A 24,342-nucleotide genomic window follows, 5' to 3' on the forward strand; every position below is an offset into this window, starting at 1 on the left:
ATCAAAAAAAATAAAAGAATTTAAATGGCATATTTACCCAACAGAATCAATAGCATATATTTATTTAAAATGTTAACCACAGGACAGTGTTCACAATATGTTAAAGGGAAAAGCCTGATTACATACATATAGTGTCTATTAAATAGACACACACACAAGACAGAACTGGAATTGTATACACCAATATGAGAATAATGGTAATCTCTGGATAAAAAGTTAATTTTTTCAGTGTACTATCATGCAATTTTTATTTTTTTCAGAAATGAGCAACATGTATTGCCTGTGTAATAAAATTTAAATTGCATAAAGTCTGAAATTAAAGGTAACAGAAGAAAAGAGACAGTAGTGAAAATCAAAGTGCTTAGGAAGGTAGTGAAATGACTAGAAGGAAGATGAGAAGAAATAGAAGCAACAAATTATAAACAGCATAAGACTTCAATTTACAAAGCATGGATCTGGAACCCAGTTTTACTATTACTTGTTAAACTTTATATGTATCCTGCTGTTGAAGTGATGTACAAAATTAACATGGGATTATGTATGAAAAAGCATTTGTAAACTCAAATTCTACCCAAAGTTAGTTTTCCCAGCAGAAAATGAAGTTGAGGAAAGATGGGCAGAAACCTATAGAAATCTTTAGTGCCAGGATAAGCTAATCCTACTTTGTTGCTGGTTAGGTTAAATAGATCAAATGAAGGGAAAATCATTTAAGTACTGTATTAACAATGAATTAAAGTCTCATAATGTGTCCTGTAAAAAAGTACCTAAACTCTTGATTCAAACTCTTCTGTGGGCAACAATGGGGTAAACATAGATTTCAAGGGATTAAAGTGAATTGTAGGTTTAGCAAAATAGTATTTTTTTTTAATTTTTAAATACTGGAGCATGGAATGTTTGATTCAGTGCTATGTAAAACTAAGACAATGGTGTGGTATGACCCAGTCTTGAATGTGCTGTTCACCTCTGCATATCCTGGGTGCCTTGGCCTATACTGGGTGCTAAATAAATCGTACTTAAATAAAATGTTGAATGTTATGTATGTTTGAAGTATATTCTGGAGCAATGTTTTCAAGGCTTATGCTGTGACTAGTCAAGGCTATGATTTTTCCAGTAGTCATGTGTGGATGTGAGAGTTGGACTGTGAAGAAGGCTGAGCGCTGAAGAATTGATGCTTTTGAACTGTGGTGTTGGAGAAGACTCTTAAGAGTCCCTTGGACTGCAAGGAGATCAGCCCCGGGATTTCTTTGGAGGGAATGATGCTAAAGCTGAAACTCCAGTACTTTGGCCACCTCATGCGAAGAGTAGACTCATTGGAAAAGATTCTGACGCTGGGAGAGATTGGGGGCAGGAGGTGAAGGGGACGACAGAGGATAAGATGGCTGGATGGCATCACCGACTCGAATGGACGTGAATCTGAGTGAACTCCGGGAGTTGGTGATGGACAGGGAGGCCTGGCGTGCTGCTAAGAGTCGGACACGACTGAGCGACTGAACCGAACTGAACCAGTAGAAGACAGATAGCTGGTCGGAAACATCCGTCTGAAGGCATCCTGTGGCAAATGGATTTCATCCAATGTTCCAGCCTAGTGGATTGAGAAGGTACGCCTTTTCAATGTGTTAAAAGATTGGGAGGTTACCGCAGGTTTCAACAAGAGAGAGGGTAGTGATCTCCCAGATTCTAGACAGTAAAGGTCTAAAGAATAGAGGCACTGAGAATTGAAAGAAAAGGTCTGAAAGGTACTCTCATGGCAGGCTTGACTAAACTGATGACATACTTAGATTTGGAACATAAAGGAGTCAAAGTTAATAAAGTTTTCTCACTCTAGAGACGTGGATAGTGATACCATTAACTGAAATGGAGAATACTCCGAGGAAAAGCAGTTGGTGGGGAAGAGATTAGTGTCATGCTTTCCGAACCCTGTGAGAGAAGTTGACTCTGAAGGCAGAGTTCTGAATTCATTCATTCTTCTATTTATTTGCCACTGCCAGGTTTGTGGGATGTAAGTTCCCTCAGCAGGAATTGAACCAGGCCTTCAGCAGTCCAAGTGCAGAGTCCTAACCACTGGACTGCCAGGGAATTCCTGGGAGAGTTCTGAATTTAAATTTCAGTTTTAATTTACTAAGTCTATGACCAAGAGGATAAGAGGAAAGGGAAGATAGACAAAAGGGGGGAAATATCCAGCTGGCATGAACAAAAAGGACATTTTTTAATTGATGCTTATTGTTTAATCATTAAGTTGGGTCCAACTCTTTCGCAACCCCCTGGACTGCAGCCCAAAAGGCTCCTCTGTCCATGGGATTTTCCAGACAAGAATACTGGAGAGGGTTATCATTTCCTTCTCCGGAGTCCAAATATCATCGTGAGATTTATGAGTTTAAGGCTGAATTTCTGTTCATTTTTAACAGCATTTTTTGGCGGGGCGGGGCGCTGTCTGTGTTTAAGATCTGAGGTACGAAAAGCCCTAAGGACGCGCTTTCTGTTTCGGATGTCCAAGAAGAGGGAACGCCGGGTGGAAGCAGCAGCCAGGCTCTCAAGGCAGCGGGGCGGGGCCTGCCCGGTCCACGTCTCGCGGAGGGCGAGACCTGCGTGCTGCGCAACCACGTGACTCCCTCGCCTCCAGGGGCTCCGACGCATGCGCGCCGCGCTGTCGAGGAGGAGGCTGTGGTGCTGGTGGCGACTCCTGTGTTAGTGGGGACGGGGACTGTTAAAGTGCCATCTTCGACTCAGCTGGCCCAGACTGTGGCTCATGGAATTCAGTGGCATCCATCGTCAGGTCAGCTGGAGCGGGCGCCTTGGAATTGGCCGGGGGTGGGGAGTATGGGGTGGGGGGTCGTTCTGTTACGCTGGTCTGGAAGGGGCCTGCCTTGTTTCAGGCCGCTCTGGGGCTGCGGCCTCGCTCTCCCGCCCTGTTTTGAGGCCTGACTTGGCCTCGCGGACCAGCTGTCCATCCCTTCTCATTCCCACCTGTTGGGTGGAGCAGTGCGAGGTTTCTTTTCTTAGACACTCGTTTCTCTCCCGGCGCCTTAGGACGGGCGGGGAACTGTGGGCCTCAACTTGGATTTAGGAAGCGCTTTGGGGATAAGTCTAAAGCCTTTGCTTTCTTGAGAGCTGGGAACCAGTGTGACTGGGACGACTGGAAGTGGAAGGGACCCAGAGGTTTGGGAGAATGTGGTACAAATTGGGTAAAACTTTTAGGCGCCTGGTAGGGCGCGTTTCGCGTTCTGACTCTAGGGACTCTTGAGTCACAGCACCCCAGAGATCAGTGAAAGCTTTTGGCAGGATAGAATGGAAGCAGCAAAACCAGTGTTTATCTTTTGTAGCCAGAGACCCACACTGCTGTTTTTCTCGTTCTAAAAATCACATCTTCAGTTAGTATTATGTACTATATTTATGCCAACTAAAATATTACCTTTAAGTTTAATATTGCTGTTCAAAAATACTTAGCACTTTTTTACGGTTGTAAAGGTTGTTTAATATACCTGTTCAGAAATACTTAACACTTTTTTGCGGCTGTAAAGGTTGAAGCCTGAAAAAGCATTGGAACTTAAGTATTTTGGGTTCTGAGAGCTAGTAAATGGATGGAAAAACAAGCAAATACTGTCAGGTGTATTCTTCCCCTCCCCCCATTCTAAAGTTGTAGAAGTTGGAACTTTTCCACTGTTTGGCCGCTGGTAGGGATAATATTAATGAAAGGAGTTCTGCTAAAGAAGACAAGTTCTCAAGATTATGTGCTCTGGAATAATTAGGGGTTACCGAAGATGGCTAATTAGTAGGTAGTATGAGATATTTGAAGTGAGAATTGAAAAGGGGATTTTTTTAGTGTCATGATATTTGGAAGTGATTTTACTTGCTTACCTATAATTGAATACGAAAAAGAATCTTATAAATCAAATGATAGAAAGTATGTGTGGCTTTTTTTCAAGAGAAAGATTAGTGGATGTATAAAATAGATAAACAACAAGGTTCTTATTGTATAGTACACGAAACTGTGTATCAATCTTGGGTAATAATGTAAATAAAAGAAGAGAGAGAGGAGACCCTTCTGTGGTATGCCAGCAAATAATACCACATAAAATATAGGATTTAAAATTTTTTTTGAAAAATAGCCAGAGGGAGAAGAAAATAATTCCAGCCAAATGGTATTTTTTTTCCAAAAATATGAAGATGGTGCAAACATTTATGTAAATAAATAAAGTCCAGTTTCTGGAACGTAGCAAGTGCTTAATATATGGAAACTTTAAAAAGGTCAATCTGTATAAATATTCTGCTCAGCCTCTGAAAACAGTTGCCAAAGCCAGTGATTATGATAGTCTCTTTTTTTCCCAAACACTTTGAGTCTTTAGATTGGCTTATCTGTGGATGAGGCACAGAATGACTTAAGGATTGCAAAGGTAGTTGATTTGCAGTACTCAAACTCCTGACTTTCAGTCCTTAGTGATGACTTCAGATTCTTGTATGTTCTATTTATGAAAAGAATAATAAACGATAGGATTTTGGTACCTCTGTCAGCATAAATACCTATAAAGAGATTAAGGTAATCAGATTTCTCATTTTTAATTGAGTATTTCTCATTTTTAATTTTATTAAAAATTAAGTCATCCTCCAAAAGAGCTTTTAAATGTTAAGATGGTATATTGAATTCTTAGATAAATGTATCTCATAACTGAACTAAAACTTAAAATGTATGATGTAGAACTGTACTACTTCATGTACTGCTTATTCACATTTAATATATCATTTTTCTCTTGTGGACTTTATGCATCTCATTACAGTTTTATATAAGAAAGTGCAAAGTAGTAGAAAGGCGTGAGTTGAGAACAGAAGGAAGTTTTTGTTATTCTGAGAGAATATCATGAGCACAGGCTCAGGCATGAGCATGTGTTGTCCTCTATAAATGACAATAAGGAATACTGTTGGATTAATACCTTTGGAAAGTTAAGTTGGGTCCAGATATATCACTCAGTCTTTCAACATTTATTGTGCTATTGTATACTAGACACTTTCAGATTCTAGGGACATAGTAGTGAACAAAACCAGGGACCCTGTTCTCAGTGAATTTAATATTTCAATAATTAATTTATGTGTAGCAGTGTTTTTCCATTTTTTTGACTGCAGCCCATAATAGGACAGAGAAGGTGATGGCACCCCACTCCAGTACTCTTGCCTGGAAAATCCCATGGATGGAGGAGCCTGGTAGGCTGCAGTCCATGGGGTCAGGAAGAGTCGGACACGACTGAGAGACTTCCCCTCCACTTTTTACTTTCATGCATTGGATAAGGAAATGGCAACCCACTCCAGTGTTCTTGCCTGGAGAATCCCAGGGACGGGGGAGCCTGGTGGGCTGTCGTCTATGGGGTCACACAGAGTCGGACATGACTGAAGTGACTTAGCCACTAGCCGTAATAAGATGTACATGTAATATTGCAGTTCAATAATCTAGTAGTCAGATTCTCTGTGTATTTCAACAGTATGGCCTTAATGTGTACAGTGCACTCTGATTTTTTTTCTATTCTGTATTTTTTCTTTAAAAAAATACACTGGTGCAAGGCATTCTGAAGTTTGAAAAATATTATTCAAAAGGTGAGATGATTATATTGTAGCATAACAGTGTAAATGAAGAGAATAGTTAATCTTTATAGCAAGGTATGTGTGATTATTTGGCATGAGGCTTAGAGAGGTTAAGTAACATGCTCAAAGTTCCCTAATGAGTAACTGGGCCAGATCTTTAATTCAGTTCTATCAGGCTTTAACCCAAGTGTTTTATTATACAACTTCCCAATTGTTATGAGACTTTCCTTGTGGCTCAGACAGTAAAGCATCTGCCTACGATGCAGGAGACCTAAGCTAGGTTTAGGACTCTGGGTGGGGAGGGTAAGGACTGTGATGCTTTTTTACTTATTAAACAGTGGATTAGGTGTCTATCATACCTCCATGTGTATTGTATCTCCACGTATCGGTAGACCTGAGCCTTACTGTGAAGGAATTTGTAATCTGGAAAGGAAAAAACATCGAATGAGTATCATAAATGGGATTGTGTGCCATGGAAGAATGCTGTAGAAGCATCACTGGGGGAAGCAAACTTATTTGGAGGATCTGGGAATACGTTTCAGTCAGGGATGTTTAAATTTGCCCAGGTTAGTTAGTGGGCTTCAGTTAGGTTGAAGGCTTTGAGTGGGGTAAAGAGTTGGAGCAGCATTCCAGACGGACAGAAGAAACTACATACGCTAAGGTCCTGAAGCTGAAATGAGCTGAACTGGAACACACAACAAAACTAGGTGAATGTGATATGTTAGAAAAAGGGCAACAAGAGACAGCCTTTTAAAGAGAAAGTCTTCATTACTGTTGGACACAGTGAAGAGTAGATCAGAAAGATGAATCAGAACATGTCCAGTTGGATTTATAAACAAAGAGATTGTGACTTTGGGAGAATTTCAGAGTAATGATGAAGAAGAATCCAAATTTAAGGGTAAATGGAGGATATAGAAAATCACTGTGGACAGTGACTTCAGCCATGAGATTAAAATACACTTGCTCCTTGGAGGAAAGCAATAACAAACCTAGACAGCGTATTAAAAAGCAGAGATATCACCTTGCCAACAATGGTCCGTACAGTCAAAGCTATGGTTTTGCCAGTAGTCAGGTACAGATGTGAGAGTTGGGCCAAAAAAGGCTGAGAGCTGAAGAGTTGATGCTTTCAAATTGTGGTGCTGGAGAAGCCTCTTGAGAGTCCCTTGGACTGGAAGGAGATCAAACCTAAGGAAATAAAGCAAATCAGCCCTGAATATTCATTGAAAGGACTGATGGTAAAGCTGAAGCTCTGGTACTTTGGTCACCTGATGCAAAGAGCCGACTCACTAGAAAGGACTCCAATGCTGGGAAAGATTGAAGGCAAAAGGAGAAGGGGGGCGGCAGAGGCAGGATGCTTAGATAGCATCACCGACTCAGTGGACATGTATTAGAGCAAACTCCGGGAGATAGTGGAGGACAAAGGAGCCTGGTGTGCTGCAGTACATGAGGTCGGAAAGAGTTGGACACAACTTAGTAACTGAACAACAAGGAGGTTGTAGAGCAGAGATAAGCTTAGACAGCTTCATTGTCTTTCTGTTGTACTTGAGTGTGTTAGTATGTTAGTTGCTCAGTCATGCCCGACTCTTTGCGACCCCATGGACTGCAGTCCACCAGGCTCCTCTGTCCATGAGATTTTCCAGGCAAGGATACTGGGGTGGATTGCCATTGTACTTGAAACAAAATCTAAATCCTCAACATAGCTTATGATTGTCCTTTGTTTGTTTTATAAGTTAAGCTAAGTTATAGTATGTATATTATAAATTGTTATATAAAAGATATTTTTACATATTTGAAGGGTAATGGAAGTAATCTAATATGCTAAGAGAAACTGATAAGGAGAGCGTGAAGATAATTTAAGAAGCAACATGTTTGAGAAGTTAGGTTGGAGCAGTGATCCAAGTCATTAGTTCAGAGTTTGACCATTGATAGTAGCAGAGGTACTTCATCCACTGTGACCAAGGGAAGGAGGAAGACAAATAATTGTTATGTATTTCAATTTTTATAGTAGTGCTTAGGGGTACAGAACAAATACTTAGAGAGCAAAAGGGAGGGAAGATTATAAAAGAGGGAAACACTTACAGGAAAACACGGGCAGAATACTTTTTGACATGAATCGAAGCGCTCCAGGGATTGAACCCGTGTCTCCGGGAATTTTTTTTTCCCCCAAATATTTATTTATTTGGTTGTGTTAGGTGTTAATTGCAGCACATGAGATCATCATTGCAGTGCACAGACTCTCTAGTTTTGGTGCTCAGGCTTTGTAGTTGTGGCACACAGGCTCCAGAGCTCAAGGGTTCAGCTTAGTTGTTCCGGCATGTGGGAATCTTAGTTCCCTGACGAGGGATCAAACCTGTGTCCCCTGCATTGTGAGGCAGATTCTTGACCCTGGACCAACAAGGAAGTCACAGCAGGTGGATGTTTAACCTCTGGACTGCTGGGGAAGTTTGACATTGCTTTTTTTTCCCCTTCAACACTGCTTTTGAAAATAGACATTTAGGGACTTCCCTGCAGTCCCGTGGTCATGCTCCCATTGTAGGGGGGGCATGGGTTCGAAGCTCGGTCAGGGAACTAAAATCCTGTAAGCTGCAAAAAATGATAAAATAGGTGTTTACATGAGGAGGTTTACTTTGATATACTTACTAAAGACAAATTTTAGAAAGCATTCAAGTCAAATTGAGGGATATTTAAGCAAATCCTTCCATACTGTCTCTTACTGATCTGTTTTTCTGTGAACATGCCAAACAAAGCAGTTATCTCGGAACATGCCCTTTCTGCTGTCTGTACTTTTCCTCTTCTAGAGAGCTGCATGAGGCTTTCCTGCTACCTCATCCTCTCTCTCATTCTTAGCACTTGATGCCACATATATGGAAGAAATTTACTTAGGGAAAAAAGCCTCCATCTCCCCACTGTAATGTCTGCTCCCTGGGATTTTGTTTTGTTCACAGCTAAATTGTCCTTCTCCATCTAGTATAGCCAGCAAAAAACTGGATGTTCATTATTTGAAGAGGGTAAAACCAGAGAAGTTGGCATAGCTGGTGGGAGGTGGGGCAGGGGTGAAGGGTCTTAGTGAAAATGGGAAATTGAAAGAAAGTCTGTGTGTTGAATGGTACGATCACAAGCCTGGTTTGTCTTCTTTGCTCCCAGAATGCTTGTTGCCTTACTCAAGTTGAAACATTCTTCTTTGGCGAAACATAACCCAAGGGAAGCAGTGTAGAACACTGACATTTAATGGGTTCTACCCTCAGAGAAGGCCATCCTAAGAATTCCCAGTGGTTAGGACTCTGAGCTTTCACTGCTAAGGGTGCAGCTTCGATTCCTGGAAAATCTTACCTTTTTTCACCCCACATACCTTTTTTCAGTTATAAAAATGACTCTCTACAAGAGGGAGTAAATCAAGGAAGAAACAGATTTTGCTATAAATGAGATTCACCTCAGAGGATAAGTGAAAGGAATTCTTTATATCAAAATGAAGAGACAATCTTAGATAAGACAAGCAAATTTAAATTGTTGCAGAAGGTTGGATGGTTTCAGAAAGGACGGCACCAGAAGGGGAAATGGAATTGATCAGTATGAGTGACAGTTGTTTTGAAGGACCTTTTATAAGGTCTCTTCAAGGATGTGGAGTCAGTTTTCAAAGGCAGTGAAGCATATGAAAATGATAGATTTAAAGAGGTAGAAGCAAGGAAATGTGATTGTAGTATACAAAGTAGCTTGAAAAAAATGTTTACATAGACATACTAATGTAAACCTGAATATTGATTTAACCCCAGCCAAACAGAACTACATTGGAAGCACATGAGAGGAAAGTTGTGCTTGTGTATATGGTATAACTAAACCTATGTTTTATCTAATTAGATAGCAAAAATCTAAAATTGAAAAGTCAGGAAATATTTTCAGATGAATACTGTATTGATTACCACCAGTTTTTTGAAGTCAAAGTGAATAAGTTTTTTTCCACCTCCTAAAATCTCTGCACAACAAATTCTAGATGCACTGTAAAGTTCATTTTTATTTTACTTGTTAATTTTAAAGTTGTTGTTTAGCCACTGAGTCATGTCTGACTCTCGTAACCCCATGGACTGTAGCCCACCAGGCTTCTCTGTACATGGGATTTTCCAGGCAAGAATACTGGAGTGGGTTGCCATTTCCTCCTCCAGGGGATCTTCCCAACCCAGGCGTCAAACCCTGGAGGAGACAGTTTTAAAGTATAACATCTTAAGTTTGGATAACACTTTTCAGGAACTTGTTTTAAGTGATCTCTTGATTTATGTGAGTTTATAGTTTTAGGACCTTGGCATGCATTTATCTCATCCGATGTTCTCAACGGCCCTGTGAAGCAGATGGTATAAGTATTACTAGTCTCCTTTCGAAGTGAGGAAAGTAAGACTGACTAGAATCTCATCCTTTTAAGGGAGAGAAGTAGGACTCACCCTTCTCTACCCTCGTAATATTTACCAAACTAGTAATGAAAGAACTGGAAGTTCTAATTCCTAGTCTCTTGTATTTCCTCTTTTCTAACTGAATTATAGTTTAGCTGTCTTCCAACAAAATTTTTTTTTGCTGTAGTAAAAACACATAAGATAAAATTGACCTTCTTAACCTTTTTTTTTAAAGCTGCACAGCAAGGCAAACGTGGGAAATTGGTTCCCGACTAGAGAGTGAACATGCACCCCCTGCAGTGGAAGCGTGCGCTCTTAACCGCTTGATCACCAGAGGAAGTCTCTTAGCCGTTTCTCAGTGTACACTTCAGGAGTGTTGTGCATTTTCACATGGCTGTTTTAACAGATTTCCAGAACTTTTTCACTTTATACCCATGAAATTATACCCATTAAAACAACAACCCCCCTTTTCTCCATCTCTAGTTCCTCATAACCACCATCAGCTTTCTGTTTCTATGAATTTGACAACTCTAAATACCTCATATAAGTAGACTCATATAGCATTTGTCTTTTTGTGACAGGCTTTTTTCACTTAGCATAATTTCCTCAGGGTTCATCCATGTAGTGTATGCTAGGATTTCCTTCATTTTAAAGACGATTGATATTCCGTTGTATGTGTGTATCACATTTTATTTATTTCTTCATCTGTGTTGGACATTTGGGTTGCTTACTCCTTTGACTGTTTTGGATAGTGAGGCTGTGAACGTGGCTATACAGATAGCTCTTTGAAACCTGGCTTTCAGTTAGTTTGACTATATACTCAGAAGTGGGATTTTGGATTATATGGTAGTTCTATTTTTAATTTTTTGAGGAAACCCCATTTTGTCTTCTATATCAGTTCCACCATCTTATAATCCCACCATAAGTGCACAGAGGTTCCAATTTCACCTCATTCTTGCCAAAACTTGCTTCCTGTTTTATCTATTTTTTGATAGTGGCCATCCTAATGGGTGTGAGGTGATATTGTGAATTCCATTTGCATTTCTATGTTAATCAGTGATCCTGAGCATCTTTTCATGTGTGTTTTGGCCATTTGTGTGTCTTCTTTGGAGAAATGTCTGTTTAAATCATGTTTTTCATTTTTTAATTGAGTTTTTGTTGTTCGGTTATAGAAGTTCTTTATGTATTTTATGTATTAACTGCTAATTAGATATAAGATTTACAGATATTTCCTCCTATTTGGCCATTTGCCTTTTAACTTGTGTCCTTTGACGCACAGAAGTTTTAGTCTGATGTAGCTCCGTGTGTCTATTTTTGCTTTTGTTGCCTGTGCTTTTGGTATCATAGCGAGGAAAGCATTGCCAAGTTCACTTTCATGAAACTTTCCCCCTATGTTTTCTTCTAGGAGTTCTATCCATTTGGGGTTAATTTTTATATATGCTGTAAGTTAAGGGTTTTACTTCTTTTTTTTTTTTTTTGCATGTGACTATCCAGTTTTCCCAGCACCATTTGTTTAAGAGACTGTCTTTTCCCCATTGAGTAATCTTGTAACCCTTGTCCAACATTTCTGGGCTTTATGTTTTTATTCTATTGGTCTGTTTTATCTTTATGCTAGTACCACACTGTTGTCTTCTTCCTTTTGATAATAATTTTTTTATACCTTTGCCATTTTATGTCACAAGTTCAAAGTTAATGGTTGCTGTTAAGAATATACTGGTACTAGTTCAGTTCAGTTCAGTCGCTCAGTCGTGTCTGCAGTTGTGTCCGACTCTCTGCGACCCCATGAACCGCAGCATGCCAGGCCTCCCTGTCCATCACCAACTCCTGGAGTTCACCCAAACTTGTGTTCATCAAGTCGGTGATGCCATCCAGCCGTCTCATCCTCTGTCGTCCCCTTCTCCTCCTGCCCCCAATCCCTTCCAGTTAGTAATTGCCATATTATGAAGTATATGTTAGAATAACTTATTTAAACATAACTTTAGTGTGTTTTTCTTTTGGTCCTGTGATTTTTGAAGTAATCAGAAAAATGATCTCCCTGAGGACAAGGCTGATGGTCTTAACTCTTTTTATAACACTATAATTGCAGGGTGTGGACTAATTGATAGTCTGTGATGATTCAGGGGTGTGGTAAATTTGCTGATTCCAGGAAAACCTTATGTCCCACTTAAGTATGCAGTTAGAATAGGGCAGGTAGTAAATGACTCAGACTGTATCAACGAACAATCTTTGTTTGTTTGTTTTGGCAGTATGCTTTGAAATAAAAAAACACAAAATAATGACTAATTTATGTCTGGAAAATTAATCTTCAGTAGTGTCTTTTCTTTGATGTAGGGGACAAAAGAGACCAAAATAAGTTGAAAAGCTTCTGTGCCTTTTCCTAGGATCAAAATGGTAAACCTGGAAAAGTTGATGACGATAGTCAGTAGTTCAGTAGAAGGAAGCTGTTTTTTCCAGGTTTGATTGTTTATTATTTTTTCTCAAATTCCTCTTGTTCTACCCTGCTTACTTTCTTTTCACTTTCCCAATGCAGGCCCTCTTCATTCTGATCAAACTTTTCTCCTTGTCTTGGAACCAGTCCTAATTTCCATCTTCTTGTCTGTTAATAAGAAAGGTTGTTCTGTCAAGTCAAGTGGTCTAGTTCCTATTTTGAAATAATTTATCATTCCTTTTCTACCCACTCCAGTACTCTTGCCTGGAAAATTCCATGGACTGAGAGGCTCCTCAGAACCTGGAGGCTACAGTCCATGGGGTTGCAAAGAGTCGGACACGACTGAGCGACTTCACTTTTCAACGTGAAGACTACATTCTGTTGCATAAAGTTTTGCTAGATGCCTATGGTTTTCAATAGATTTCTCTAAATTTTGACTTGTTTCATTTGAAATTTTATATAATTGCTTTGCATGTTTTTGATCTCTTTCCTACTAGTTCATAAGCCTTAGAATGAAAACTGTCTGTGTATTCTCTACAAGGAATGTAGTATATTGCTGGATATGCACCGAGTAGTGGTAACTTTTTGTCCACACCCAGCCTCGCCCAACCTCCCTTTGTCTTCACCCCTTCTCTACCTCCTTTTAAAAAAATATTCCCAGAGTTACCTGGCTATAACTAATTCTTTCAGTGGCATTCAGCCTCAGATTCACTTGATTTAACATTTTAAATTTATCCTTTTTTTGGGAAAAATTTTGCTTCATACTGCATTTTGAAATGTGGTATAATAATACTGCATTTTATAAAAGATGCCCTTCATACACACACAAAGAATATATGGATAATATGGACTGAGGATGTGAAGTAGCATTTAAGAAAAAAAAGAAAATAGAAATTCAACCTCCTTGTAGTTAAAGAAACGTAGATCAAAATGAGGTAATACTTTGTTATTCAATTTTAATCAGATGAAAAAAATTAAGTTTCTTGATACCTAGTGCTAACGAGGGGAGATGGAAAAATGAACATTCTTATGCATTGTTTGTGAGTTAGTTAGGAATGTACTTTTCTGCAAGTAATAGAAAAACCCATCTATTGATAATAGTTTAAGCAAATAGGGACTTACTTTCTCTTACAGTATATAGTTGGCATGTTAGCAGTTTTTGATGTCAGGGCTGGCATTTCTTCGTTTTTCTGGCCAGTTCTTTTGACCTTGTTAATATAGGTTGTTTCAAATATGTTCACATTCAAGGTAAGAATAAAGTGGTAGAGCCTACACTATTTGCTGACTGTCCTTTTTATCAAAAAAGCAAAATCTTTACAAGAGCTCTGCAGAAGATGTCTTTTTCAGTCTCATAATCCTTACATGCTGCTGCTGCTGCTAAGTCGCTTCAATCATGTCTGACTCTGTGCGACCCCATAGACGGCAGCCCACCAGGCTCCCCCCTCCCTGGGATTCTCCAGGCAAGAACACTGGAGTGAGTTGCCATTTCCTTCTCCAGTGCTTGAAAGTGAAAAGTGAAAGTGAAGTTGCTCAGTCGTGTCTGACTCTTAGCAACCCCATGGACTGCAACCTACCAGGCTCCTCCATCCATGGGATTTTCCAGGCAAGAGTACTGGAGTGGGTTGCCACTGCCTTCTCTGAATCCTTATGTGGGGTTAGGTATATTGCCACTCTGAACAAAAACAAGCATCAGCCCAAAATATTAGTTGGGCTAATATTAACACCAACTAATATTTTTAGTATATTTTATTTGGTATAAATTCTTACAGATCTGTGTGTATTATCTATATAATATATATGTAGTAGGTATCTTTCTATATTAACACAGGTGCACATATTTCTTTTATTATTTCATTGTATAGATACGGCATTTAGTCAGATGCTTTTTGTCTGATTATTTACCTAACATAAAATATGCACAATTCCCATTTGGTGCATTTTCCATGAATGTCCTTCAGAGACATCTTTTTAATTGTTGCCAATTTGATATCTCATTGTTTTAATTCGCATCTTTATTAGTAAAGCTACAATCCTTTCATATGTATATTGGTCACTTGGATTTCTTTCTTTGAATTACTACCTTTAAAGCCTTAATCCTCTCTTAAATTATATTGTACTGTGTTAACTGCTTATGTATTCGGAGTGTAGTTTAGGAGTAAATCAGTTTTATGGTCTGTTTAGTTTTGAGAATAATCCATAATTTTTAAAAAAGACATGCCCTATAATTTAATGAGTCAGTTTCCATTTAAACTGTTAGTGGAAGAGATGAAGTGAATTGTGAAAAAATAATAATTCTTTATTATTTTATGGCTTTAACTGTAAGATAACTTAATTTAAAAGATTTTGCGAAGTAATTATCCAGATGGTAAAACTTTCATAAGTACAGTTTTTTGTGCTTGTTTTCGTTGTTCTGTTGGCTGCATGGCTTATGGGACCTAAGTTCCCCAACCAAGGATCAAACCCAGGGCCCCGGCAGTGAGAGCACCGAGTCTTCAATCACGGGGTTGCAGGGAATTCTCTCATAAATATGTTTTTAATAATGTGTATTCACTTTAAAAGCCACTCTTTAATTTTTTAAAATAATACATGTCTTCTATAATAAAATCTTCTAGAATTAAAAGTTATAAATATATTTCAATAATATTAACCTTCTCTTTTCTAAAAATCTGCATTGAGCTATGTTACGCATTTCCCTCTGGAACATTTATGTCCATTACCACAGTTTGTTTTATTAGTTTTGCCTTTAGCCTCCAGGACAGATATTAAAAATATTGCTGTTTGCCAGGATTGGTAGCAGGATAGAATTCAGACATTAAATTTTAGATTCTTAGCTAGCTGAGAAGCATTGAATTCAAGATATGGTTGCTTCTTTAGGGAACTAGCACAATATTCAGTTGTTTTATAGATGAAAGAACTAGTTTTTGCTCAGTCAACAATAAAGTGGCAGAATTTTGGAAAATTTTATGTTATAGAATTTAATTTATAATGTAAAAACTACTAAACCTGAGTATGACTTACAGGAGAGCTCAAGAATCAAGTTAATATATTCTTTTAATAGCTAACAGGCTTTTAAAAGATGGCTTTGATAGTGCCAAATAAACATTTGGAAGATGTTTCTCTTTGTTTCCACAGATCATTAACTGAAGGCGAAATAAACAGCTATGCAAAACTCTCACATGGATGAGTACAGAAATTCCAGTAATGGCAGCATAGGCAGCAGTTCAGAGGCAGTGGTAGAGCAGCCTGCTGATTTTAGTACGGAGATTATGAATGTTACAGAAATGGAGCAGTCACCCGATGGATCTCCTAATGTGAACACAACTACAGAAGAAAATGAAATAGCAAGTACTGTGGACCTTCCAGTGACAGAAACAGAAGCAAATTTCCCTCCAGAATACGAAAAGTTTTGGAAAACTGTAGAAAGTAATCCTCAGGATTTTACAGGCTGGGTATATTTGCTTCAGTATGTAGAACAGGAGGTTAGTAATTATTTCAATGGGATTAGATTAAACAACTAATATCAGACTAAGCCTTATTGTTTTGTAATTGAAGTTACCTCTTTTATGATTTTCAGATTAAGTTGAATAAATAATATATATTTTAGTTTCAAAAAACAGCTTTCATGGCATTTGTACATTATAGAGAGTATTATAATCAAATTCTAATGTTTGTAAAGACTGGTGTGTATGTATGTGTGTATAAAATTGCTAAAATTAAAAAAATATATTACCCTGCTGTTTGACAGAATTAGCTCCTTCTGTTTCAAAGCTGTTGAGTGTATAGTTTGTAAGCCTGCCATTTATTTTATTTGAGATAATACAGGCATACCTCATTTTATTGCACTTTACTGTATTGAACTTCATCGATACTACATTTTTCACAAATTAAAGGTTTGTGGCAATCTTGCATTGAGAAGGTCTGTTGGTGCTGTTTTTCCAACAGTGTTTGCTCACTTCCTGTCTTGTTCACGTTTGATATTTTTTGCCATATTTCAGACTTTTTTATTATTTGTTATAGTCATCTGTGATCAGGGGTATTTCATATTACTGTTTTATAATTGTTTGGGCAATTTGTAGCAATAAAGTATTTTAAAATTAAGGTATATACGTTGCTTTTTTTAGACATAATGCTGTTGGGTACTTAGACTGCAGTAGAATAGAAACAGAATTTTTATGTGCACTTGGAAACAAAAAGAATTGCGTGACCTGTTTTATTGTGATACACATTTTATAGCAGTGATCTGAAATCAAACCCGCAGTACTTCTGAGGTATGCCTGTACATTAGAGGGAATAATAAATGCTTTTGCGACAGAAATTTTCAGGATGTTTAAACGCTTTGTTTTATTTTCATCAGAATCACTTGATGGCTGCCAGGAAAGCATTTGACAGATTTTTCATACACTATCCGTATTGCTATGGTTACTGGAAAAAGTATGCAGACCTTGAAAAGCGACATGACAACATTAAACAATCAGATGAGGTGCGTACATTACTGAATAAAGTTATCTCCATTAGGTACTGTAAGCCAAATATTAACAAAGCAAAGACTTTTTTTTTTGGCTGGCAGTACCTACGATTTATGGTCAAACAATTTTATAGGGTATTTTATTTGCATTTGTCACTCTTGTGGCATTTGTAGCTAATATTTTCTCTCTTTGTTGGCAGGTGCGTTAAACCTCTACAGTTTGTCAAGCTTTGCAGTGCAAGCCTCTGTATTACACTGCAGCTTAACAAGTAGGGCAGGGCTTTTCTCTCACTTACATTTATTTCTCATTTTCCAAACAACATAGTTGGTTTGCCAGTCACATTTGCTACGTCTTATTGCATTTTTGGTCAGACGCTGTCATTGATGCTCTAACGGGTCTGTGCCCTATGGTCTGTAACCCAAAGCCTGCCCACACAGCCCGGTCAGAATGCAGGGACTGCTGCGCTCTGAAGATCAAGACTCTGCACGTGGGGATCAGAACATTGCCATGTTCTATCCAACCTCCACCCAAATGGTAATGGTAGATTATTTAAACAAAATTCCAGTAATTAGTATTTCTAAGGTTCACCGGATAACACAGTGTTGCCTCTCTGTTAAGACATAATTAAATATTTGAAGTACAGTTTGTTGTTTTCTTCTTAGGTGTATCGCCGGGGGCTTCAGGCAATACCTCTGAGTGTTGACCTTTGGATACATTATATAAACTTCTTAAAAGAAACACTGGACCCTGGTGATCCTGAGACAAACAGTACTGTAAGAGGGTATGCGAAAATAAGTATTTAAAGATATAAATAAGTCAGATATTCTGAAATTGATAAAACTACTTATCGATGCTAAACTGAAAGTATAACTTTTATATACTTTTTCACTATAAAAAAGTACCCTAATAAACTTACACGCAGGATTCTTAAAAAATGTACATAAAAGTTCCTCCACCATTCCATATGCTGTTTCCTTAGGTCTCCAGTCCGTCTCCCCTCATAGTAAATGACTTGGTGTTCTTTCAGATACACATAGATATATGTATATATGTGTGTATACCTATTATAGATATTTGTCTTTGTTTTTTTTAATTAACAATGTTCTAGACTTTCTCCCTACCATTTTCTAACCTTATAGTATCAAGGTACTGTATTTTATTTAACCAAATCTTTATAGGAAATAGTGCTGTAGTGAACATCTCGTATAAGTCAGTATTTATGTAGAGCACTATAGAAATGGAACTTGTATCGAGGAAATACACAGCTACATTTATCAAATGTTCCTTTAAAAGTGGTACCAGCTTTAAACTCTCATAGTGTATGAGGGTAGTCATTTTCCCAGTCATGGCATATATTTTTTTAAAACCTCCTCATCTCAATTCATCTATCTCTTAGGTTTCTTGGTTTACCGTCTTTTCAAATGCTATCTATATAAGCCATTTTCACATTGCCTGTTTATATGATTTGATTATTTTACTTCTGAATTGTCCTTTGAATTACAGGAATTTAAAATGTATTTTTGGTTTTTATTTTTATCGAAGTATGTGCATATAGTTTAGACAGTTAATGTTAAACTACTTGTAACAAAAAGTGGTCCCTCCTCCTCTCTTCAGATATTTTAGGTGTTTCTTCTGTTATTTCCCAACATGTTGATAGCAGTAGCACTCTACTGCTTTCTGCTTCTCTTTCACTAACTGTAGACGTTATCATTCTGTTAGGGTATATGAGAATTTTTAGTTCGTTTATACCCTGTTGCCATTCTTCATCTTTCCTATATGGATAGGTCTCATAGCTTTTTGTTTTTCTTGTGATTACCGCTTCTCTTACCTCTGCCTCTTTTTCCACTTGCCTGGCTTTCTTGGAACACTTAAAATTTTCTACCCCTTCCAGCAGCCACTTTCAGTAGTCAATACTAATACTCACTTTCCACAATTACAATTGCTATCTATGTAAGCTATTTTGAAAGTAAAAAAAAAAAAAATACATGTATCGTGTTATTCTACTTAATCTGAAAATTATAGAAAGAGAATTACGTTCTGAGATCTGTAAATTCTACCCTGGTCCCTTGGAGAGACCCTCCTGGGACCCCCTCTTCTGTAATCTGCATTGGTGGCTCTATTCTGGTTCTTTTGTATAGCAGCTGTTTACAGGTTTCCTTATCATTATCCTGGGAGATATCTTTACCTTTTAAGTTCTGTTTATTAGTTTATTAATTAGATTCTATTCTTTCTTGGTTCTTGCATACCTTTAGAGGAGTGAATTCCATAACTTCCTGATAAAGGATGCTTGGAATGGAAAAAAAAAAATTTTGAACCTGTGTATCTGAAACACCCAATTAATGAATCCCGTGGGGTATAGAATTTTGAGTTGAAAGTAATACTTCCTTAGGGCCTTAAAGCATTTTTCCGTTAGGTATTTTTATCATGTAGAGGTATTTGGTTTTTTTCTTAATGTGGTTCAATTTTCAGTCTTTTACTAGTTTCTAAGTTTTGTGCCTGTCTTGACAAGGGTATATAAATCTTGAGTTTTCTACTAATTCTTTTTGTAGACTTTTTTTTTTTCTGTCCTTCATTTATCTGATATTTAGTTTGTACCTTTTGTGAGACAGATTAACCTTAGTTTGTGTCTTTTGTGAATCAGAGATTAACATTTTTTTTTTCTCCCATTTTGTTGAACAGTCTGTCTTTTCTTCATTGGCTTATTTTTTTGTGTATGGATTCAAAATACCAATACTTTTTTATCATATTCTAAATTCTCAAAAATATATGGGTTTATTTTCTTGAGAGCTGTTTTATTAATCCATTTTGATGATACTGGGCCAGTGTCATGCCTTTAATTTCCATAGCTTCCTAGTTTCCTTTGAGACCTTTCAGGAAAATGCCTGCTGCTTTATCCTTTTAGAAAAATAATTTGTATTTTTATGTGTTAGATGAATGTTAGAATTTGTTTTCTCTGTTCTACCTAATTCTTAGTGCTCTGATTGGGATTCTGTTTAGTTTTAGATTAATTTAGATTTAGATTAATCTAAATTTAGAATTAATTTAGATTAGGTAGTATAGTTCTGTACTGTTAAAAATCCCTCTTGATTATAATATTTATTTTGAAAATATGTTTCTAAAATTTTATCCCATTGAGGTATCAAATCCTGTGATTTAAATTGCTTACAGAAATCTCTTGAAATGAGCATAAATATTTTAAAATAAAGGACTTTTTAGTAAACTTTAATTGTGGAATTTTAGAATCAGGAGAGAATTTTGAGTTTTAAAGTATATGTATATTTCTCATTACCCATTACCCTGTACAAAGAGGCAGCTGGACCCCCTCCTTGAAGAGTTGTTTTATCAGAAAACTGTTTCTTAAAATAAGATAAATTTTGTCACTTTGTCTTTTGCCCTAGAGGAATCTATTCAACAGACATTTCAAGTTTAACAAGTATTTTAGTGTCTGCTCTGTCACTCTTACATGTTTGTAGTATAATTTGCATTGCAAATTTATAGCATATAAAATAATATACAGCTACATAAAAGTACATTTATCTATTCCCTTTATATTTTCCCTTTTTTCAAGCAGCTGTCATATGCACTTGTCAATTATTCCTTCTTTTAATCTGTACTTGTAAAGTTGCATATAATTTTGAATTTAGCATTATCTTCTAAAATTTAGAAATATTTTGTTTTTAAAAATGAGGTATAATTAACAAATTATATTAATTTCAAATGTATGACTTATTGATTTGATATTTGTATATATTGCAAAATGAAGAAATAATCTATTTAAAGTGATTTTATCTTGGGAAGATAACATAGAGGTAATTTAATTTTTCAGAACGTTTGAGCATGCTGTTCTAGCTGCGGGAACAGATTTCCGATCGGACAGACTGTGGGAAATGTATATAAACTGGGAAAATGAACAGGGAAACCTGAGAGAGGTTACAGCTATATATGATCGTATTCTTGGTATTCCAACACAGCTATATAGTCATCATTTTCAGAGGTGGGTGGAAAAATCAGATCATTAAAATTTTTTTGTGATAACTCAGGTAATTAATTTCTAATATTGAGAATAATTATTCTCTTGAAATGTAAGATTCTATTAGATGCAAACAAATTTATTTTGCTCAATAATCACAATTTTTATACAGTTTAAAATTTTGACATTTTCAATATAGTTTATGAACTTCACTGGTTTTAGATATAAGGTTCCCTTGATCTGTTTTATAGATGAGGAAACAGCAGGACTTTTCTCTTCTGTCTAGGATATTTCAGAGTAGTGAAAATAAGCTTTATTATTCTTACGGTTAACTCAGTATATAGCACATAATAGAAGCTTATTTGAAATGTAATAATTTACTCAAGGTACATTCTTGTCATTCATATAGCATCTTACGTCCAAAACAGTGAAGAACGTATTTTTTGTAGTTAAGTCCTTTTATATTCAAACAATCAAAAATTATCATTTCATTTTAATGAGTGCTGTATAAAACAACTCTTTCTGTGTACTGTGATTTGCATGTTCTGTTTCTGATGTATTCAAGTATCCCACTGATATAGACTCAGTCTTTCTGAACAAGAAAGTATGAGGACTGTGTTGATAAATGTTTGCTCTTCTTACCTGCCATATTGTCTACACATTTTTGTCATAATTTTTATAACTAGGATTGTGGTAGAACCTGTAAACTTAGGTACTTTTTAAGTAAGTGATTTTCTGAAATTTTCTTTACTAAAAAGTAGAAAACTTCATGAAGCATTTGTAGATAACTGTGGATCAGTTTGCTAAATCTCTGCAGACCCACATTAGAAATAGGAAATGTGGGTCTGAATGTGCCATTTCTCTCTCTCTTTTTTTTTTTCCCATGAAATTTAGAGGAGGTGTGCAGGTTTCTATGGTATAAATGACCTAGGGAGATACTTGCTGAAAGAGATTAACACAAGGATTGGCATCTGGAAATTCTTGGTCAAATTTTAAAACTTAAATAGTTTTAATTTTTTTTTTAACCTTTAAAAAAGATTTTAAAAGTCTTCTGGGACAAAGCAGGTTCCTTTCGTAAATCAGTCTAAAGTATAGAAAATCTAAAGCACAGGTAAAATCTATGATTATAATTTTATTGTTGGTGAATGAGAAAAAAGACTAAGAAGCAGTTATGCAGATAGTATTCTGAGTGCCTTATAACTTTTAATCCTCACAATAAACCATGGAGGTATCATACTGTTACTTTCTACATTTTATGAAAGTAGAGGTAAAGAAAGATTAAAATATTTGCATAAGATCACAGAGTTAGTAAGTGCTTGGAAGCTGATGGGAACCTGGACAGTGTGGCCCCAAATTCTTGGTGTAGTTTTCTAAATCTTTTTTTTTTTTTTAATGAATATTTCACTGGGTTTTTAAAATGCATGTATACTTACAATAGAGATTTAGTGGGTTGCGTTTTACATACTACTTTTTAATCTAGTCTTTTTCACTTAATGAGAACCACTTTCCTTATGAGTATCCCAGACTGATGAATAATATTTGTATCAGTAAATCTTATAGTTTATATAAATAAACTAATTCCCTTGACTAACTGCTTTAAGAACTGCTGAAATGGTTTCTTCTGTCAAATATACTTCCCCTGTTTAATTTATTTAACACTTGCTGTGTACCTGATGATATGCATTTAATTTGAAGGAATAAAGGCCTGTAGAAATGTGTGCCTTGACTTGGCCCTTAAGTTACTCATAAGTGTAGAAGAGGAAGCATGTTCTAAAAGAAGTATTCTGAGTGCTGTAATACAAATACTTCTATTGTGTAGGCTTGTATATTGGATATACACTGAACATTATCTCTAAGAAAACATCTAATTTAACATCCCCCTAGTGTGGTATGATCTAACTCCTCAGGCTCAGTCCCTGGTAGTTCATAAGCTCTTAGACAAACCTAAGCACTGATAATTTCCCAACAGGCAATGTTGATTTATACTTTTATGATTGTAATACCTTTTCCACTTTTCATTTATCTGGTGAACTCATTCCTTAGGACCCATATAGCTTAATGTTTTCTCTATGACACTTTTTGCAGTTCACCTAAACAGAACTGTTTTATCATTTGTACCAGCACTCTGCCTACATTTATTTCATTTTTCCTAGCACTAATAACACTCCTTTGAATTTATGTCTCCTGTATCACTCCTTTGAATTTATGTCTCCTGTATCCTCTACATGTCTGTCATTTTCAGAGCTTTTTCTTTTTATCATTGGAAAAACCCCTAGTGCTGGGAAGGATTGAGGGCAGGAGGAGAAGGGGGAGGCAGAGGATGAGATGGTTGGGATGGCATCACTGACTCAGTGGACATGAGTGTGAGCAAGCTTCAAGAGATAGTGAAGGATAGGGAAGCCTGGTGTGCTGCAGTGCATGGGGTCACAAAGAGTCAGACACAACTTAGTGACTGAAAAATACTCATCCTTAATACGTAGGGAAACAGTTCCATATGTATTAGGCACTCAGCCATTCTATTAATAGATTGAATAAATTAGCTTTATAGTAGAAGCAGCTAATGAAAAAGTATTATGCATATGTTATCACCATATGAAAGAAGTTTCTAATATAACATGGCAACTGTTTTAAAGTTTATTTTCAGTTTTTACCTTATTTCAAGTTTATATCTTGACAATTTTTAATGTTAACATGAGAATTAAATGTTTATTTTCATACTACACATTTGAGAGTTACTTCCTCATTAAAAATTTTTTTAAATAAGGCGATCTATATTTTTTTCCTGCTGGTGATAAAGTATATCAAGTTAAGCCTCTATATTCATTGATTTTGCAAAATTTAAATTAATTTCCAATGTTATTTGCATATGTTTGTAAAAGTTTTTTTTGCCGTACCTTGTGGCATGCAGCATCTTAGTTCTCTGACCAGGGATCAAACCTATGGCCCCTGCATTAGAAGTGCAGAGTTTTAACCCATGGACTGCCAGGGTGGTCTCTATGGAAGTTTTAAAATCCATGAAAATTTAGGTGTCAGTAGCCTAAATTAGTTATAAAAAACTTTGGGGGAAATCCATAAGTTATGGTACATGTACAACCATCTCTGAGAATTAGGTGGAAGATGCAGGCCTGGGTCGGAGGCTAGGTAAGAATATAAAAGACTTCATGGAGACTGGATTTTAGTCTGAATGCAGGGTAATAAACATTGAAGTGATTTTGGGGATGAGGATGGGATATGATCCTGTTTAATATTTTTTATGTTTTTTTTTTAATAACATTTATGACAGCAGTATTGAGGTGGGAGTGGGAGGAAGCGAGATGAGGACACAGGTTTGTTTATTTTGGTAAATAATGAGGGCATGGGGCCATATTTAGAAGGCAGACTAAATTGGACCTGGTATCCATGGAATGTAAGAAATCAGGTAGGTGAAAGAGATTGGGAAACTTAGCAGTTGATAATATCAAGATTAGAAATGCCTGAGGGTGTTGATTTGTGGATGAAAGTGACACACTTGAAGACATGTTGTATATAAGG

The 24,342-nt window shown here is 36.7% G+C and overlaps 1 protein-coding gene across 3 annotated transcripts in view; it reads left to right on the plus strand.

Moving 5' to 3' along the window:
• The first annotated feature begins 1,586 nt into the window (after positions 1–1,586).
• PRPF39 (pre-mRNA processing factor 39) overlaps positions 1,587–24,342 on the plus strand; it is a 35,038-nt gene continuing 12,282 nt past the window's right edge. Inside the window, exons 1-7 of one of the 3 annotated variants that reach the window (XM_069558794.1) lie at positions 2,466–2,773; positions 15,508–15,854; positions 16,730–16,855; positions 17,041–17,109; positions 17,213–17,375; positions 17,504–17,622; positions 20,668–20,835. In XM_069558794.1, coding sequence (XP_069414895.1) covers positions 17,289–17,375; positions 17,504–17,622; positions 20,668–20,835 — 374 coding nt within the window. In that variant the 5' untranslated portion in view covers positions 2,466–2,773; positions 15,508–15,854; positions 16,730–16,855; positions 17,041–17,109; positions 17,213–17,288. Of the gene's footprint in view, positions 2,774–15,507; positions 15,855–16,729; positions 16,856–17,040; positions 17,110–17,212; positions 17,376–17,503; positions 17,623–20,667; positions 20,836–24,342 lie in introns of all 3 variants that reach the window. The other 2 variants (XM_069558795.1, XM_069558793.1) reach the window with 2 other exon arrangements.

The sequence above is a fragment of the Ovis canadensis genome, chromosome 18 (genome assembly GCF_042477335.2).
Source record: "Ovis canadensis isolate MfBH-ARS-UI-01 breed Bighorn chromosome 18, ARS-UI_OviCan_v2, whole genome shotgun sequence".
Classification (NCBI taxonomy): domain Eukaryota; kingdom Metazoa; phylum Chordata; class Mammalia; order Artiodactyla; family Bovidae; genus Ovis; species Ovis canadensis.